The following is an 18571-nucleotide window of genomic DNA, read 5'->3' as shown; positions in this document are numbered from 1 at the left end:
CTTGCTCTTTGTTGCTGTGAAATGCTGCAATATGGCAAAGATCAGACCAAGCAGACAACATATAGGCCCAAAATACCAAAGATAGCCAAGCTAAAACTCTCAATGTGAAGGACTCGAGTACAAAAGGCACAAGTTTAGGTCTTAAACAGACTGCTTATGTTTCACATGAAATGAACCAATACATTTAGTAAGCTTAAGCTCATATGAAATCATTACTTTCCTTCACTCAGTGATGTCCAAGTCATCACTTTGTGTCTAGGCTTAACCCTAAACCCGTGAAGGGTTAATACCTTTCTCTCTTGTTCTCTAAGAGAATGTCTTCTAAATAGCTTAAGACATTTTCCATTGCACCGATCTGCATTTAGAACCCTCCACCTCCATGTGAATGTTACTCCTTTAATCTGCCGCCTCTTATTTTTCCCCTTTCTTAAATTACTTCTCACCCAAAAAATGCATAACGCACAAAACATTTGATATGGCAAGTTAGGCATTGTGTTATGGACTAAAACAAATTACAAAAACAAAATCTTGTATAATACTGGAGACAAAAACAATAAAAACTGGAAATAAGTATTATGTACTTTCCACTGTATGAAAAATAATCCAAATGAACAACTGTAATGCAAACAAATTTTCTCAAGAAGTGCACTGTAAAGAGGAAATAACGTATGCCCTTACATAATTGCTCAGGCATTACAGCACCTTAGTCAATACCCTATTCTCTAAGAAGCTTATAGTCTGTCTGGAGAGGCTTTATACTATAGATGTCATGCTAACGTTTTCCAGTTATTTTTAGAGCAAGCCCTCTTTGTGCTTGCATTATTAAGCAAGAAAATATTGGAAGGAGTCTAATAACAATCTAAGAAATCTGAAAATTTGACGTAGCTGGACTTTCAGTTCAGTATTAACTGTGTACTTGGGCTGCATTTCTTTACAAGCGTCTGCATGGCTCTCAGCACGTTTCTGTCTATGCCTCTTATGACGATCTGCCTCGACGGCATGTGTAAAACTGATGTGACTGCAGATTCTTTCCCACCATCTGATTTCCATGATCTGGCAGAAATAAGAGGAAAATTAGATTTTTGAGAATCCAGACCTGTCACTATGCATGCGAGTGTGATCAGAAGATAAATGCTGGCATTAAATATTGCCAAGACAGCCAGAGAAAATATTTCAAACTGACCAAAACTGCTCTGTAATTAATGTCTCAACCACAGCGCGACCGCAAGAAGCAATTATTCAGATGATCACTTTATTACTATATGACATAAAGCTACAATGTTAAATACAAAAACAAAATGCTCCGTCTAAACATAAGTAGTTTTAACTTGCTTAATGACATTACTTTTAAATAACAGTTTTTCTGCAGATCAAACACTTCATCGTTACAGGAAGTCATATCACATTGACATATGGATTGATACGCAGTTGTGACAGTTGAGTCACAATTGAATTGCTGTTTAACATGCCCCTCCTTTATGGCAAAGTCTCACCTGCAATTGACTACGCCATGAGACAAACTCTGTAAGGGATTTGTAGACGAGCAATAAAAGCTAATTTAGTGTCTGAAGGAAAGAAGGATGAGTGAAAATGAAAGCAAAAGCTTTGGAAGAGCAACACAAACAAGATCCAATCAATTTGAAAGAGGAAATTAACATATCATATGCCAGTTCTAACAAAAATACTCTCAGAGAACAACAGGTCATATTCTCTTGCGGAAACTGGTTGAATTTTAAATAAAAAAAGAAAAACAAAAAAAGATTTGCCAGCTGGTTTGTGAAACTGATCGTCATCAAGCTACATGTCAACCGATATCTGCCCACTGGCTCTTCACCCCATACATGTGCTAGACATTTTTGATGAAGGTGTCAGCCAGCTTATTATCAAAAGTAGATTTTTAAAAGTAAAGTTAGTCATATGCCTGTGAGTAAATACACTATAATAGAACTGTCAATGCAATGATAGGATGGGCAGACTGGCAACTGCAGACAAAGTGCATTAACCTCCTATGACCTGCCGTCCACATATGTGGACATCACATTTTGGGTTATTTAGACAAAAATACTCAATTTTGCTCAACCGGGGCCTGATATCCATTTACGAGGACATTATACTGCTACTGTTCTATCAAAATTTTAAATGAATATCCTCATATGTGGCTCTGATTCATAAAAAGACAAATCAGGTAAAAAAAAAAAAAAAAAATCTGGTAATTCTTTGTTTTTACATTCATTGGGCCCCAATATGCCCAAATATCAAAGAGAAATTAAAAATGCATGCCGTGGAAGAGTTCGGGTCTTAGGAGGTTAATGTCATTATAATTTCAACGGCTTCTGGAATAATGGGCAATGCCTGCTATCTAATGGCAGAAAGGTGCCCATTTACCTTGCAGTTTGACAACAATGTAAATTCAGCTTGTTGGGAATTTGGGGAAGAATTGCTCTAGTCCTTCCCTAAAAACTCTAACTTACTGTTTAGTGGACCATGAACCAAAATGGCCAAAATGGAGCCTTTGGTAGAAAGATCTATCTCAGGAAAGTAAAACCCGCTAGATTTCTGAAGATCAACCTGTGGAAGGATCAATGATTGCCTTTGTCTCCAGATCGCCCGGTCCACTTTTGGCAAACTGTAACATTTGACCATTTGCTCTGAGATTCTGCTGTTCACCCCATAGCCAACTTGCAGGCCTCTCAAGACATGCGAGTCCTCATGAGCCTGGGGCTCTTTTCACCCCCACATGCAACCACAGACTTTATGCAATTAGACTGAAGAGGAACTTTACTATCAAAAAACACCCACTGGTCAGGACATGCAACCATTCATGTTTTAATGTACTAAGCCTACCTTTCCCTACCTCCCTCACATTTTCTAGGTGTTTGTTTTTCATTTTAAATTATATCTAAAGGTCAATAAAACTCACAAAAAAAGACTAAGTTGAAAAATGTTGAGCTGTCTTACCGCACCAATAACAAAGGTAGCCAGGCAGAAACAGAAGAAAGTGAACTGGTGCATCAGCAATGCAGACATAACAACAAAACAAACACGACAATGAAGTATGTCTTGATGAGTTTGACATGCTGAAACTTTGAAGGGGATAGTAGTATTTACACAGCTTTTCTCTTGTCCTTTTGTGTTGTTTGTGTGTCATCCGGCACATGTGCAAGTCTTTTATTACTCCTAAGTACTTGTTTGGGCAGCTATTTCGAAAAATTTAATTATTTTAAAACCCCAACATCAAAACCACTAACAGGTCAACAATGAAATGTTTTCTGGAAGCCTTTATATAAATGTATTTATTAAAAAAATAAATTAAAAAAAATATCATACTGACACCACCACCCACCCAACCATTGTTACACTATGCACAGAGGTTAACAGTAGAACATACCAAACCCTAACCCTAATGCTATCTTTAATTTCACTTGGGACTGATTCATTTAAAATCTTGAGGTGAAAAGTCAAACAAGCAAGCAACTTATTGTTTTTGAAATTGCTGATTAGTAACACAACACCTCCAATAGCAGCCACCATGGCTGTTGGTAGCAGCTAACAGCAGGACAATGTATCCCAGTATTCTCTGGAAGAACATGAAAAGTAAGACAAACAAACAAACAAAAAAACAACAAAAAACAAAGAGTTCAAAGTATTGACTTGACCTACAAACTCTCTGGATCCCCATGCAATCTATCCTCTATCTGATGCAGCACAACAAGTCCAGTCCATGGAGCCCATACCCCAAGTCTGCTCAATTATGGCAATTCACATTGAGATCACAGACAAAAGCATCAAGCACAGATTGCCAGTACAAAAGCCGGGAATGGCATTTGATGCTCCTTTCCAGTGGCTCCACAGTAGTGCTTTACACATTCACCTAAGAAGCCTGAGATCCCCGGTTCAGTGCTGTGAAGAAACACAAATCCCTGTGGGGTTGTGTCATGAAGGGCAACCAGTACAAAAAGAAATTCATCCAAATTCAACATCTGGAGTTACCCACTGTAGCGATTCCTCGTGAATAAGGGAGCAGATGAAAGCAGCTTTTTTCAAATTTAATTCTCCTTTCTCTACTTGTTAAAACCAAAGTGTTTTCAGACAATTAAAATTGTTTTAATATTAGTGCTGACCAAAAGATGATCTAAATCTGGTACAGCATGTCAAGGAGTACGTCTGGCGGTTAATAGAAGGACAGAACACTGACTTTATGCTTCTGCTGGGAATTTATGTAGAGCTTAGGATGTAGCATATGCCGGTGCTTGTGCTGACTGTGTCAATGGCGATGTGCACATTAGGTTGTGTCTTAACTTTAACAGAGGAGCATGAATCTGATACACACGCAGCAAAGGAAAAGGTGCCATGGATTTATAACACAGGGCAAATGAGTGCACAGATGTGATAAAAGAAGGAACTGCCTTAATTGTTTAATCTAATTTTAAATCATTAGATTGAATGTCAATTTTGATTAACTGGAGAGCCCTAATATACCCTTAAACCTATACGCCCCAAAGAACCTAATCTTTTGTAGAGAATCACACCGTTACACTGAGGTTATGCATTTTTAAAATCACCAATTAAGTAATACAACTAAATAAATGTTGTTTGCAATGAACAAAACGATAAACAAAAGCCAGGGCAGTGCCTTTTTGTTACTTAAAACTGACATTTATTATTGGACACCATCATTTAATGAGAGAGTGAGAGAGAGATGTTAGTACAAACTCATTACAGAAAGTAAAAGAGTATTTTAAAAAACAAAAGTTCGAGGTGACACAAGCACACTAATGAAAAGCCTACTAATCCCACCACGTACAATTGAGTCCAAAACAGCAGTGACCAATCAATCAATCAAGGGAGAAGACAGCACTTTAATGCCTGAAGAATCATGTTCCCTAATATGAGAGTGATATGTTCTATTGATAAAAATCAGCTACTGCCAATTTAAGTCTATGAATAACATTTTTATTTACTGTTCTGTCTATATAAAATGTATGTAAAGGAATAGCAGATTAACAGTGGACTACATTTAACAAAACATTAATATGAAAAAGTATCATGTATTACTACATCCTAACTTGCTCCTTAGTACATTGTTAATAAGCAAATAATTGCAGCATGGTCCTGGTGATTTATCTAAATTGCAGCTGAGGTTAAGGTTAAGTTTTAAAAAATGATTTAACAAGATTTATTCTAAAGGAATTGTAATTACAATTGCGCAAGAATTTACTCATCATTGAGGACTCACCATTTAAGGTATTTAAGTGCTGTTCCTTAGTAGTAAGGTCAATTATGATGTGTCATGGCAAACTGGAAGTATGCTTGCTGTTATACAACCTTCTATAATCTTAACAAATTCAGTTTAATTAATCAGTTCCTGGTTTAAGGTCAGCTAAAGAGTGAAATTACTAAATATAACTTTAACTGAAATGACAAACAGATCACCCTGTTTTAAGAGTATTTTTCATGCATTCCTGTAAGATTTGGTTATTTAAAAGGCCACAGACGCAAGCTGATGCTACAATCAATTGTCAGCACAACAGTTGAATTGTAACAACTAATGCTTTATTTTAGTAACTCTCAAATTGTAAATGGAGGTTTCTAGAACACTAGCAGTATTCAAGTCAATATTCATGTCTCCAAAATTAAAATAAGCCCCCCAAAAGAGACAATAAGAGTATGCGTTTCTGACAGTTGGTTTCTTATGGTTTTATTTTTGATGTAACCTTTAAGCAGCTGCTCGATTAGTTAATCTCTGAATATGACACGTTTTCATGTTTGAATTGTGGTGCTAAATAGCATTCTTCTTCATGATCCCAAAATGAACATTTCTTGTAATATTGAAAATGAAACAATTATTTTAAAATGGCCAGTTAACTGTATTTACATGTGCTGTTCCTTAACAAAGACATAAAAAATATATTTTACATTTAATACTGTTGTTTTTTTTAACTGTATGAAAAAACAGATTAATTAAACACCATTACAATATGACCATTACACTGTCTACATACTGCATTCAATATAATAGTATAAGACGAATACACAGTATTTTGTATGAGACAGAGGTCACTTAAAAATACTGCCACTAGGACCAATTTCGGACTGATTCTAAAAAAAATTAAAGCTTAATTTAACAGTGTAGACGTGCTGCAATCCAATAAAACTCTTTAACTTAACGTATGTTCAATTTCAGGTTGACGTTTCGGTTGATTCAGACGGGTTGCTGCACAGATAGCCATGTAAAGACAAGCAGCTTTTGTATCAGGCAACACACCCCCAAGATGTCACAGTCACTGCCTGGGAGGCGCAAGCTCCGGATTTCTAATAGCTATGCTAGTTCCTTGAGAGAATTTACAAATCATAACTACATTTTACAGCATATTGACTGCTACTGTCCCGCCAAACTACGCTGGTTGTAAATAAACGAAGTGGCGTTGGCTCGATCATTGCAGAAACCACCACCCACCAACGTTAATGCCGCTCGTGCTTCCAATAATCAAAAAGTAATGTTGTTGAGCGCTAAAATTCGCAACTTGGACATAGATAATAAACACGAGCTGTGGTGTTAGTTGATTAATCTGGCGGTGAAATTCGTCTTGCGAGTAAATATGTTGTCTAATGCTAGTGCTTGGCCAGGACAAGGCAAATTCAAGTTCACGTTTCGCGATTAAACAGCAACAGTCAACACAGGGAGCACAGCACAGCCCGAGACAAAAGCCCACTGCAGCTCCTTTACTGCCCTCACAACGATCCCCCTCCCCAGCGCTTAATCTAAGCTAGCTAGCGAGCTTGTTCCCAGACCTACACAGTCCCGTTGGCTGTCTGGCTGTCTGAAGCTAACCCAGCTCGCTCTGCTTCGCCCCGACATTTTCCTATCAGCGCTCTGTATCCTCGCTTTGAAAGCACCGAGCAACTAAAGGCAGTTACTGGGGTGGAAATTTCAGTTAGCGTAGAATAAGTCCTCAATGTGTGTAACGCACGTGGCGCACAACTATACCAAGCCCACGCAAACACATAACATTCCCATTTTCGCACGCAGTTTACGTCAAGTTAGCTTAACGTTAGCCAGCTTGCAGTACAACATAGCCAGATTGCTAGGATTTTTTTACCCATCCTGATCCGAGGCAGTCAAACAAGAAACCTCGTTTTGCGCTTACCTTTAAAAGGGGTTACACGTTCCCACCGACTCATTCAGGTTCCGCTATATGTGACTATTGCGCAATATTAACAGTTAATTTCCTAAATACTGGACGTTAACCGTACCCTACGGCTGTGTGACGTTCATCGCTGGTTTTGAAAACATCCAAGCAGTTCGTCGCTCGTCCTCTCGGAGAAAAACCTAGCAAAACATGCAAGCGTCATTTTCATTGGTAGGGAGAAATCATGTGACCACCAGAGCACCACCGAGCTTATAAGGTCTGCGTCTGCTGGATAGACTGTAGATGGGTATGTGTCAAACGGTTTAACTTTCATTTAACCGAAGCCGTGAGTAAATTCGCATCTTTAATTTTAAGAATACGCTTTTTGCTGAGACATGTTGTACGTTAGCGGTGTGTGTAGCACCTCAAAGTGGCTTTTGAGCGTGTGTATTTGAACCGAAAGGAGGGAGAGAGAGGGAGAGAGAGAACAGGAATGGGCACTTGACGTCATCTTTTCCGCTGCTGTGCTGCGGTCAGTGGGAACTTTCTCGAAGATCACGGCTGAGGTTAACAGAGGAATGGCGTTTTCCTTCTTTGTCGTGAGCATGGCTGCGGACTTCAGGCCGCAGTTTCAGTAATTAGCCGATCTGGTTAAGTCGACCTATTAGCCCGCCAATTCAGTGTATGAGCCAGCTTAGAATTGGTTGCGCAGTGACATTTGCATCATGTTGCATGCATTGCGCATGCGTCACCGTGCATAATGTTATATGTTGCAGAGAAGAGCTGGGTTGAAAGCGTATTGGTACGAGGAAAGTGGGGGAGGGGTACCGGCTAGACATGAAAACGGCCTCGGGATGGGATGAAAATGAAACGACAGGACCAGTTGTAGGAAGTGGGGTGCTGTTCAAGGCTAAGGGGGCTGTGTTTATCATGTAATGTCTTGAATGAATCAACTTTAAAGGTGTTTAAGCAGGCGGAATCTTAAGGTCAATACGTGGTTCTTTTGTTAATAAAGTCAGTCACAATGATACTACCCACAGTCTAGTTTGGAGTATATTAATTGGACATGTACTAGATGAAATAATTTTTATATTATTCCTGTCAGAACCATCAGGTAGTCTCTACTAATGTCTTAAATGTATGTCCAGAACCAAATATAATGAAACAATGTCAATAAACCACATTTGAAATGAACTAAATAGAGGTAACATGTAGTAAAATAACTTTACAATTTAATCATAATTTGTTACACCATGCGTAGCAGCATATCTGGTGGTATTTATCGTTTACCAAAGGTTTTCTTTATGAATAAACAATTTAAATGTCACTGATCCACAGTAATTGAAAGACATCTAAAATTGGTCCACTAAAATATATTTACATCCAGTAAAATTCAGAACAAAATATTAAGGACCAAAAATGACTTTGGTAGAGCTAGTGTTAATTAAAAAGGCTTTATACTTTTTGTTTTAGCATGTGTAGTACTTCAATAAACATCTAATAGCTTTAGCTTGTACTGTGAGCTTTTAATTACATGATTTTTCCATAGGGGCATACATGGTAGGAAAATGCATCTTATTGTGCATGTGCTATGCTGTAATTTTGAGATGTCATATTTGAATGAATTTGAGTGTACAAAGGATGTGATTCATACTTAAGTAAAAACCCTTCATAAGGTTTCCATAGGTGGCCATCACTGAAGTGGCAATGACAGTGGAAACTGTCACATAACTTACTGAGGTAGAAATACATACTATTTATGTAGTATCACAATATGCACAAAAATATTTAGCTTTAGGCTTACATTGACGTATTAAGAAGCTTTACTATTCCAGTCCTTTAGCCAGCTTTGCTTAGAAGTATCTAGAAATATAACAACTGCTACAAATCCTGCATTTCATGTTTCCAGTTTTGTTTTCCTTGTTGGAATCCATGTAAGTGAGACACTGACACCTTGAGAACATGTACAGGAACAATTTATTTACACAATATATCTGACTTAACCATAACAGTTTCACTGACAGCTTGCCTTTGTAGCAAGCAGAGAGTGGCCCAGAAATGTCTACAGGTCCGATCTTACACCGAATCCTGGTCCTTTAGGAGGCTCTGTCAGGGAAGTCAGTCCGCCTGCAGGCTCACAGGAGAATCGGCCACTCCTATAGAAAAAGAACAAACTTCTTCATCTACAATCAGTTCAATGACTTTAAAATTATATAAGAATCTATTATGCAAATTGTGCACGTACCTGGGTCCTGGTGGAGGGACTCTGCCTGCCTTAAGCTCATCAATAATATCCTCGATATCCTTTGGTGTAAGGTCCTCCTAGAATAAGGGATGAGAGCAGCTTAGCTTTTGGTCATCTGATGGTCCATGTTTTGATTTTCACATCCTCCAATCTGTAAGAAGATCTATTATATTCTAAAGACAGGGGAATACTTTAAATACTATCTTTGTAATTCAAAGGAAATTATGATGATTTATTCTAAATTGAATAAATGGATAAATACTACATCAATGTCAGATTGACCATGTCAGTCAGTGACTGTATTTCACCCAACAGCAACTTTTCCCAACTTTCAAAATATCTTATTGTTGATCTTTAGGACATGCAGGGCAGCACCAATTTATCAATAGTAAGATCTATGAGCCTACCAATATGAGCCAATATCAGCCTTGTTCACTAAAACAAGAATACTGACATCTGCAGTGATATTTATAGGCATCAGTGGCTGATATGTATCTCTTGTATCATATCAGTTTTCCCTGACTATAAAGTATACAGCATAACAGACAGCTAATCGACTTTAAAACAGGAAAGGATTTTTGTAATGAAGATTTTTTTTGGTTTGGCTGCAAGAGGAAACCAAGAAGAGGAAGTAAACAACAACAGAAAAACGATAAAAAGGGAAAAAAAAAAGTACATATACCGTCTTCAGCTTATTTTAAACATCAGTATCGGGCCAGAGTTTCATGATCAGCGCATCCCCAGTTTTCCAATCAATTATTTTTTATGGCCACTAATAACTATAGCCAATAATAACTCTGACTTTAACTGTCAGTAAAGTTCAAACCAGCTCTGACAGATTTAGCTTTTTTTCCAAGTCGTGCTAAAGAGGATACAAGTGTCAAATAGTGCTTTTTTTAATTAATTATTTTATTTTATTTACAGTACAGCTACTTTATGATATTGCAGAGCTGAACCATAGTGTTAAAAATGAATGATATAGACTTGCCCAAAACCATTATGGCATTTTTTTCAAATCTCACAATGTTCTTAAGTACAAAGACTGAATCGGGTGGTCTGCTTAATTAATACTGCCTGTGTGCTGCTCCAAAGCTGCTTCTACCTTCATATTTAGAAGCCCCTGAACAACCCGACACAAGTTCAAGCTCTTATTTGCAAACTGTGTCATCCTGAGTAAAACTAAATGTGTAATTGATGACTGAATTAATCTAATCTCCAAAGGCTGTGTGTATGGCTTGAGTGTTAATTATTCACATAAGAAAATGCCAACCTCAGCACAAGGTACTCTTACATCGTGCCTTTTCTCGCTAATGATGATACCTCAGCAAGCTGAGGTGTTGCGGAGAATTCCTCCTTCACAGTCATCTTTAATTGGGTAATTCACTTCAGCTCGGCTTGCAATAACTAAATGTCCCATGGTAGAATTATTTTCACATGGTTAACCACAAAAGAATCAAAAAAGAAAAATTTTGACATCACACTTGGTTGATATTTTTCCAAACTAATATAATGAATAAGAAAACACTCGTGTTATAGCTGATTATTTCTCTATTTTTTTCTCCCTGCTCTTAATTTCCTTAAGAGTCTTCCATGTTGCAGGCTGTGTCACACCTGCACTGTTTTCCACATGAGAGGAGAACTCCAGAAACGGTGCTCTGTACACATTCTTTGTGAAACTCGTTTGAGCTTTAATCTAATTTGGTTAATTTAGTTAAAACGTTCATCTGCACAGACGACTCGAGCACTCACATAATAGTTGTCGTTGATCTGAACCATTGGAGCATTCACACAGGCACCCAGGCATTCCACTTCTATTACAGTGAACATCTTGTCTGGAGTAGTCTCCCCAACTTTGATACCTGTGGAGAACCAAATGGAGAGACGCTTCATATTCAGCTAGTCTCAACTGACACTCTACAGATTGTCTTACTAAAACAACAAATATTTTTAACTCGAGCACTAAAGCCTGACGTGCCACAGCTGTTAGCCACATATACGAGTTAAAAGGAAGAGTAAAACTTCACTATGGTTGACTTAAAGAACAAACCTTGTCCTCTATTAAATGTAACGTAGGCTCAAGTGTGTTGACAGTTTCCTTGCTTGATTTCAATCTTGTTTGATGCTACAGCTTGATATTGTTTGAATACCAATGGCAACTGTATATTTATACATTTGTTCTCAGTCTCTGTTTATCTCAAACATACACAATAAAAAAAAGTTTGTTTTCATCTGTTTTCATCTCTTCATTGGTTTCTCAGCATAAAATGGAAAAGCACTCTTACCAAGTTTGTTTTGGATGGCCTCCACGATGCTGTCTGAGTTACAGAGCATGCAGGGTGTTGTCGTGCAGATTTGAATGAAGTATTTTCCCACAGGCTTACGTAGGAACATCGTATAGAACGTTGCTACTTCATATACTCTCATTGGAGGGATTTCCAGCACCTCTGCAACCTGAAATACAAAATTTATATAAAATGTGTTGACGAGCATCACTCTGCTGGAAAACACTAAAAATATGACTGTGCCTTGTTCATGGCAGAAATAGGGAGCCATCCATGTTGCCTTTGGGCCAAATCCAACACGGGGATGGTGGCTGCTTGCTTGTGTCCTTCTGGGTACATTGAAGTGATCGCCTCAATCCTCTACAGTGAACAGAAAAAGATATTTTTCCATAACTGTATTTCCCATTTTTATTTTAACAATAAGGCCAATTTATACAGTGAAATAGTCCTAATATAATTCATGTACATGAATTAAATGATACTATAATTGTAGAGTACAGTACAGTAGTAGGTAGGCCATCTATCGTTGAGCTTTTTTTCTACAAAAATACCAGGAAAATACATTGTGTCTGGTGTATTAAGGTGGAAAGGCAATTAAATAACTACTAAATTAGTTACAAAATAAAGCTAGAGACATCTTAAGCCAGGGGTGCCCAATCCCGGTCCTCGAGAGCTACCGTCCTGCAGCTTTTAGATGCATCCTTGTTCCCACACACCTGAATCAAATGAATGGCTTGTTATCAGGCCTTTGCCAAACATGATGGCATGCTGAAGAGATCAAACCATTTGATTCAGCTGTGTTGGAGTAGGGATGCATCTAAAAGCTGCAGGATAGTAGCTCTCGAGGACCGGGATTGGGCACCCAGAAATACCCAATCAACTTGGGTATTTCTGAAAAGAAATTCCAGCTTTTGTACAATAACACAAAATCAATACCTGCAATTATCTGCTATTACTGGTAATGAAAACCACATCAGTGCATTAAAAAAATACTGTTCAACACAGATGCGAGGCTCACCTTCTTGTTCTCCTCAGTGAACTCAAAAGGTGTGTCAGGGTTGTTGTCAGGAGTATCTCTGTGCTAAAAAAGAATAAGGATAACATTAAAGTAGATTAAACTTTATTTATAACAGACACACACATAACCGTCTTCGGTATATAATTATCTGTGTATATATTAAATCTTGTGAAGCTTCTACTGAGGCTGAATTTTTCCTTAACAGCTACCACTTTCATGCGTGAGTAACAGATCTGTGAGCTGCAAACAGTATCTGATAAAATATTAACAGTTCATCATGTAAGCCCAGAGGGAAACAGGTGCTACTACCCAACGAGAGAACAGACTCAACACAGACAACTATTATTTCTGCTTCTGCACACACTGCCCCCTTGTGAGCAGCAAAGCTCCTTTGTGCAATAGAAAAATTGAGGAGGGAAGAAATTTAATGTTTTTTGTTTTTTAATTTAAAGCAGCCAACCAATGCATTAATTAAAAAAGAGTGTCATAAGAATTTTTTTTTTTAAATCAAGCACAGGTTAAAAACAATGTTACTACCGGGGGACTATGGAACCAAGGAGAGTTTCCAATGCATGAAATTATCACAAGATGTTTTCGTGTGGCTGTAATGGCTCCTCCCTGGATAAATTAAGGTCTTTTGGAAAACAGATACCACTGGGATCAATCCTGCACAAACATACTGCAGAGCTGTGTCTTCAATTAATGGCTGAGCCTTTTTTTTTGTGCAAAATTTTCAAGTTAGTGGCGCATGGACAAAAACACACTCCAAACCCACCCAAACAGATCAGGATAACAAAAATACAGCATAAGGACAATACTTGACACTGGTGACAGTAGGTTTATAAGTTCTAAAAACCTTTGCATTTGATCCTATCAGTCCAATAAAGGAGTTGGTATAGTGTTAACAAAGGTTTTATAGTCGTTTCTGAGCGTGTAGGTGATGTTTTCAAGTGGGACACATCTACATATCTCTGAGATCCATCTAAAAATAGGTAGTTGGAAGTCGGACTTCCACATAATGGTTATGCACTTTCTAACAATGCATAGAGACAGTTCCAGGAACTTCTGTTGGCTTTTTTCGTAATTGGGTACCAACCTTTAAAACCCCCTAATAAACATATTTGAGGATCTAATGGAAAGAGTAGCTCTAAAACCTTTGACATAATGTTGGAAAATTCATGCCAGAATGCCTTTACCTTTGTGCAAAAACACAAACGCTCCTCAATGCTCTATAAACTCTGGTTTATATTTATTTAATTTTTGTGGCGTGATGTAAGTTTGATGGAGATTGTTGTAATGTCTGTCTGTATCTGATATTAATGGTTACATTTAAACATTTCTGACATTATTCCGACCATCGTTCTGCCTCAATTGTTACATGCAAATCGGACTCCCACTTCTCCCGTGACCTGTGTAACCCTGGTTTTGGAGCAGCACTCACTAAGACAGAATACACTTTTGAAATAAGACAAGGTGAGGATAAATACAGTTTCTAAAAGTTTTGTGATTAAAGTCTATGCTTGTGAAAATTTGTTTATGCATACACCAAGTAAAGAAAGCTGATATGGTGTTGCTGTTTAATCCTGTTTTATGAAGTCCATCAGCAAATCTTTTTCTTAACCCTTCTAAAATGTATTAACATGAATAATTCATTTTCCAATAATAGACAAAAATTGCAGAAGTAAGTGAACTTCTGCCCCAGTGTAACTAAAAAAACAATGTTAGTGTGACATAGTAACAGCTAGACTGACTGCGTTGAACAATGAGCAGTAACAATTAAACTTAGTAGTAATATAGATATAGATAATATTAGAAATGACTACAAATTGTTGCTGTAATTTACAAAATTTTCCATGAGCTGCTGATCTATAGTAACCCACCATGATGAGCTCACACAATGTATAAAAAAAAGCCCGTACAGCATCAGCGTGTACAGCATCCGCATGTACTCTGTTTTTGTCTGTCACCTTCTACACATTTTGTGCACTGAGGAACGGAAAGTGCTACTCACCACAAAAATGCCACCAGCTCCAGCACGTACAGCAGACTGATGCAGACTCCTGGCCTACAAAACAGAAGAAAACAGGTAAAATACCTAGTGATGTCATGGAGCTAAATTCAAACTGATCTCAAATGCCAACATTTCTTACAGTAAACATGCTACTTACATGCAATACTTTTGAGTGCATAACATATGTTAAAAATAATGAATCCAATTCATGACTTGCAGGAGTTCATTCTCTAAGACCCAAGTTTAAGTTGTGTTAGTTCAGCGATAACTAAAACCCCAAAATATCAGTTGGTGCAACCAAAAACATGAGGTTTTTATGTAAAACTAGGATAATGTTGAAGTAAACGTTAACTTAATTTCTATTTAATTTAAATTTCATTTTAAAATTATATGTGTGCCCTTGGGAAGTTAATACAGGTGTTCGAGTAAAAAGGTTTGAAGTGTTTAAAGTTTAAAATGAACCAGGAACTGGGAGGAGTTAAACTGCAGATGTCAAATTAACATTGTGATTTAAGATCATCTGTTAGTTTTCTAAACCTCTTATTTATTTTATTTAAATGTTAGTCTGTAGATTAAACTCCTTCAAGTCATATTTTAAACAGAACTGATGCACTTAGACATAATAAAATATGAATCTCACATCAATGACCCAAAGATTGCAAGACTAAAGACTGTAGGTAATTGTTGACTGACTGGCTCAATGTAAAAGGTCAAATTTATAGTGACTGCTGCGCCTGCCTTGATTTGTACACAACTATACTATTAATAAAACTTTAAAATACATACAGCAATAAAATGGAAGGTTTGCGCTAGGGCTGGGCGATACGACCCAAAATTCAAATTTCAATATTTTTTAGCTGGATGGCGATATAAGATATATATCTCGATATTTTTTTATTCCATAAAGTAAGAACAGAAAGAGAGTTCTTAGTTAAAGCTGTTTCCCAGATGTCACACAGGCACTTTTATTAACATACAGCATAGGTGTACATGAAAAAATTACTCAAAAATATATTATGAGCATTTGTTAATTAATAATGCTCCATAAATAAACTAAAACAATGTTGTTTTTGTGCATAACAAAAAGCTCACAATTGTGCAGTCAAAATGTAAACTAAAGGACGCTGAGCATAATAACAACGACAGATTTCACAGCTGCTCTATTCCCAAGTTCTACTGCGTGACTGACAGCCTGGAGTTTGAAATGTAACCATGACTCTGAACAGGTGTCATTTATGGTCCTTATACACACAAAGTACGGTAATATTACGTTGAAGCACAGTACGTATTACTCCACAGCTCCGTAGTTTACCAAAGTCGTACTCAAACATTTTTGACAGATTGCTGAGCGCTGTGTTCCACATAAAATCGGTTCGCGGTCATCAAGCACAACCAGAATTCATACATCAGGCGCGCTGTTAACTTTTGAGAAAATGCAAGGATTGTAGGCTGTGCAGCCCCTCTGGGCTGCATGGCGTTAGCGTGGTTAGGTCGTTAACACGTTGACGCCGTCCAGCTCCACGCACGGGGCGATGCGCAGTAACTCGTTAACGGAGATTTTCCGTGTCCATCTTGTCGCTGCCTGTAGGTGAAGCTATGGGGGAGGAGGAGTTGTGTTCAGTGAAGGAGAGGCGAGCCAGAGTAACGTTGCGTAGAGACAAAAGTGGACGAAAGAGAGGCAAACTTGCTCCACAAGTATAATTAAAACGTAACATATACTATATCGATATAAACGATATTTTCACATCTTATATCTCGTATAAAAATATATCATTTTTTTTTTTTTAAAAACTCGATATATCGCCCAGCCCTAGTTTGCGCCTAAAGTCAAGATTTTTGTTTTCTAGTATGAGAAAAAAATTATTTTGAGAAATCTTCCTCTAAAGCGATGAAGTGGAATTAAACTAAAATGTTTGTTACTGGAAAATCTTATTTACATAAAGTATGACACAATAGTGTAAAGGTGAGTAAAGTTGTGTAAAATAAACCTCTTCGTTTATATTTTAACGTTTCCCACTAGTCCGAAAGAAGATATGAAAACTTAATAACCCCAAATCTATAGATTTCTATTTCTAGTCCACTATATTTAGAAATTAATTGTACTACGTTTATACTACTGAATTTTCTTGAAATCTGAAGCTGCGAACAATTCTACATCACCATAATATTAAAAAAACATCTTGTAACACATTATGCCTTATTATTAAAGTTTAAGCTGCACAGCTGTATATAAAACAATTAAAATGAGTCCCAGTTGCAATGTTGGAGTGATTATACTTATATAATCAAAATTTATGATCTGATAGTACGATGTGTATGACTGTGAAATGTGACATTCTGCATAGTGAATACCTTAGATAGCTTAAGTACATGTACAGTAACAAATGTGTAGAATTACTACTTTACTAGTAGAAACTTTGCAGTATAATTGATATTTAACAGATCTAAAGCTTTTGCAAGCTGTTATTATACACAAAACTTCTTGTGCTGAGCCACTTTTACGTAAATCATTGCTTTATGTAAATTGTAAACAGTGTTATCTGATCCAAGTTTCCAGCTAGATTAATATTAAGTGATTAATATTGCTGTGTTTTCCCATACTGTGAATTTACAGTAGCCATGCAAGCAGTTATATAGGGTGAAGTTAAAGCCAACTGCATGTACACGAGCCTGCTTAAAAACCCATTCTAGCGGCTATGTTTTCCTTTCGCTGCACATTTTTCCAGCGATCGCCTTTTAAAAGTTTGACAGCAGAAAGCTAATTTAGCTAGCATGCTAGTGTTACCCAACGTCATTTTGCTGAGCGGCCTCCACTGCATGCCCTTGTGAAGAGTCATAGCATTTTTTTTTCTCCAAGTTATCGAAAATTGCACCCAAACCTTTCCCCAGATCCATAAAAAATCACAACCGTACCGCCTGCGACACTGCAGAGCGAACAGCAGCAGACAGAAACATCTTGTCGCTTGAAGTTTGGTCCCGGTGCGTTAGGAAATGAACGGGACAGCGGTAGCCACCATCAACACAAGCGCGCTCAGGTTCGATGCATACTGTCTGACGCACGACGTGACGTCTGTACGTCTCTGCGCTTAATCGATCCCAGATTCAAGTTGGAGCTCAAAGTCAGTCAACGTTGAGTGTTTGCGAAAATTTCTTCTACATTCAAAAAACAAAATTATGCAAATATATAATGAACATTGTTTTTCTGTTATCATATTTTAAATTAAAGAGTACAAGAAATAAAGACGCAGTAAAAACGGTCAAACAAAATTATACAAAATGCTTCACAACAAACTTTTAAGTAATATCTAATATTACTTTAATAAACGTGCTCATTAAAAAGACAACATACTGCAGTAAAAAATACTGATATACATTTAGTGGGATTACGTCTGGGATCTCTCTGAGCCTCTTTTTGTTTGCTGTGGTGATGAACAGGTTGACAGACAGAGGTCAGGAGTCTTCGTATATTCTGATGTAGTGAGAGTTGGTAGCAGGTGGGAAAAGCCTGGAGAAGTGGAGGTATGCACTCCAGGGAAAATGAATTATAGTCAGAATAGAACACATGTGCACGAATGAAAAAGACTGTGGTGAGACCTGCAGTATTTGAAGACGGTGTTTGTAACAAAAAGACAGGAGGTAGCTGGAGGTGTCAGAGTTGAGGATGCTCGTTGGGAGTGACCAGGATTAACAAGACTGGAAATCACTGCATCAGCAGAGCGATTCGTGGATGCAGTGAAGCAGGACAGGGAGAATGTTGACGTGACATAGGCGGGATAGGGTGAGAGGAAGATAAAACGCTGTGGCGACCCCTAAAGGGAGCAGCTGAAAGTAGAAGCGGACATTATATAATTGCGAATAATAATTTGTCTCAGGTTAAATTGTTAT

At 37.6% G+C, this 18571-nt stretch overlaps 2 protein-coding genes across 3 annotated transcripts in view; both read right to left on the bottom strand.

The window, feature by feature from the left end:
* ankrd12 (ankyrin repeat domain 12) overlaps nucleotides 1–7308 on the bottom strand; it is a 40032-nt gene extending 32724 nt beyond the window's left edge. For both annotated transcript variants that reach the window (XM_026150142.2, XM_026150143.2), the window contains exon 1: nucleotides 7149–7308. The gene's annotated coding sequence lies outside the window, so the exon portion shown is untranslated. The remainder of the gene's footprint in view (nucleotides 1–7148) is intronic.
* Nucleotides 7309–9088: 1780 nt separating this feature from the next.
* ndufv2 (NADH:ubiquinone oxidoreductase core subunit V2) lies at nucleotides 9089–17773 on the bottom strand. Its single transcript, XM_026150145.2, has 8 exons — nucleotides 17600–17773; nucleotides 14687–14740; nucleotides 12676–12738; nucleotides 11901–12017; nucleotides 11658–11826; nucleotides 11125–11234; nucleotides 9376–9452; nucleotides 9089–9286 (listed from the first exon to the last, which is right to left on the bottom strand). The coding sequence occupies exons 1-8, from the start codon at nucleotides 17639–17641 to the stop codon at nucleotides 9193–9195; spliced, it is 726 nt and encodes a 241-aa protein (XP_026005930.1). The 5' UTR covers nucleotides 17642–17773; the 3' UTR covers nucleotides 9089–9192.
* Nucleotides 17774–18571: the final 798 nt, after the last annotated feature.

This window comes from Astatotilapia calliptera, chromosome 18 (genome assembly GCF_964374335.1).
Source record: "Astatotilapia calliptera chromosome 18, fAstCal68.1, whole genome shotgun sequence".
Taxonomy (NCBI): Eukaryota; Metazoa; Chordata; class Actinopteri; order Cichliformes; family Cichlidae; genus Astatotilapia; species Astatotilapia calliptera.
Note: the sequence above shows the minus strand (reverse complement) of the source record. Positions and strands in the feature narration are given on the sequence as shown.

Bases quoted from the DNA above. Each gene is read 5' to 3' on its own strand.
- ndufv2 (XM_026150145.2), bottom strand. From the start codon at position 17,641: ATGTTTCTGTCTGCTGCTGTTCGCTCTGCAGTGTCGCAGGCG. The intron at 11,827-11,900 runs GCACAGTCATAT...TTTGTATTTCAG, and splicing joins CTATTTCTGCCATGAACAAG to GTTGCAGAGGTGCTGGAAAT. The intron at 9,287-9,375 runs GTACGTGCACAA...CTTTTTCTATAG, and splicing joins GTCCCTCCACCAGGACCCAG to GAGTGGCCGATTCTCCTGTG.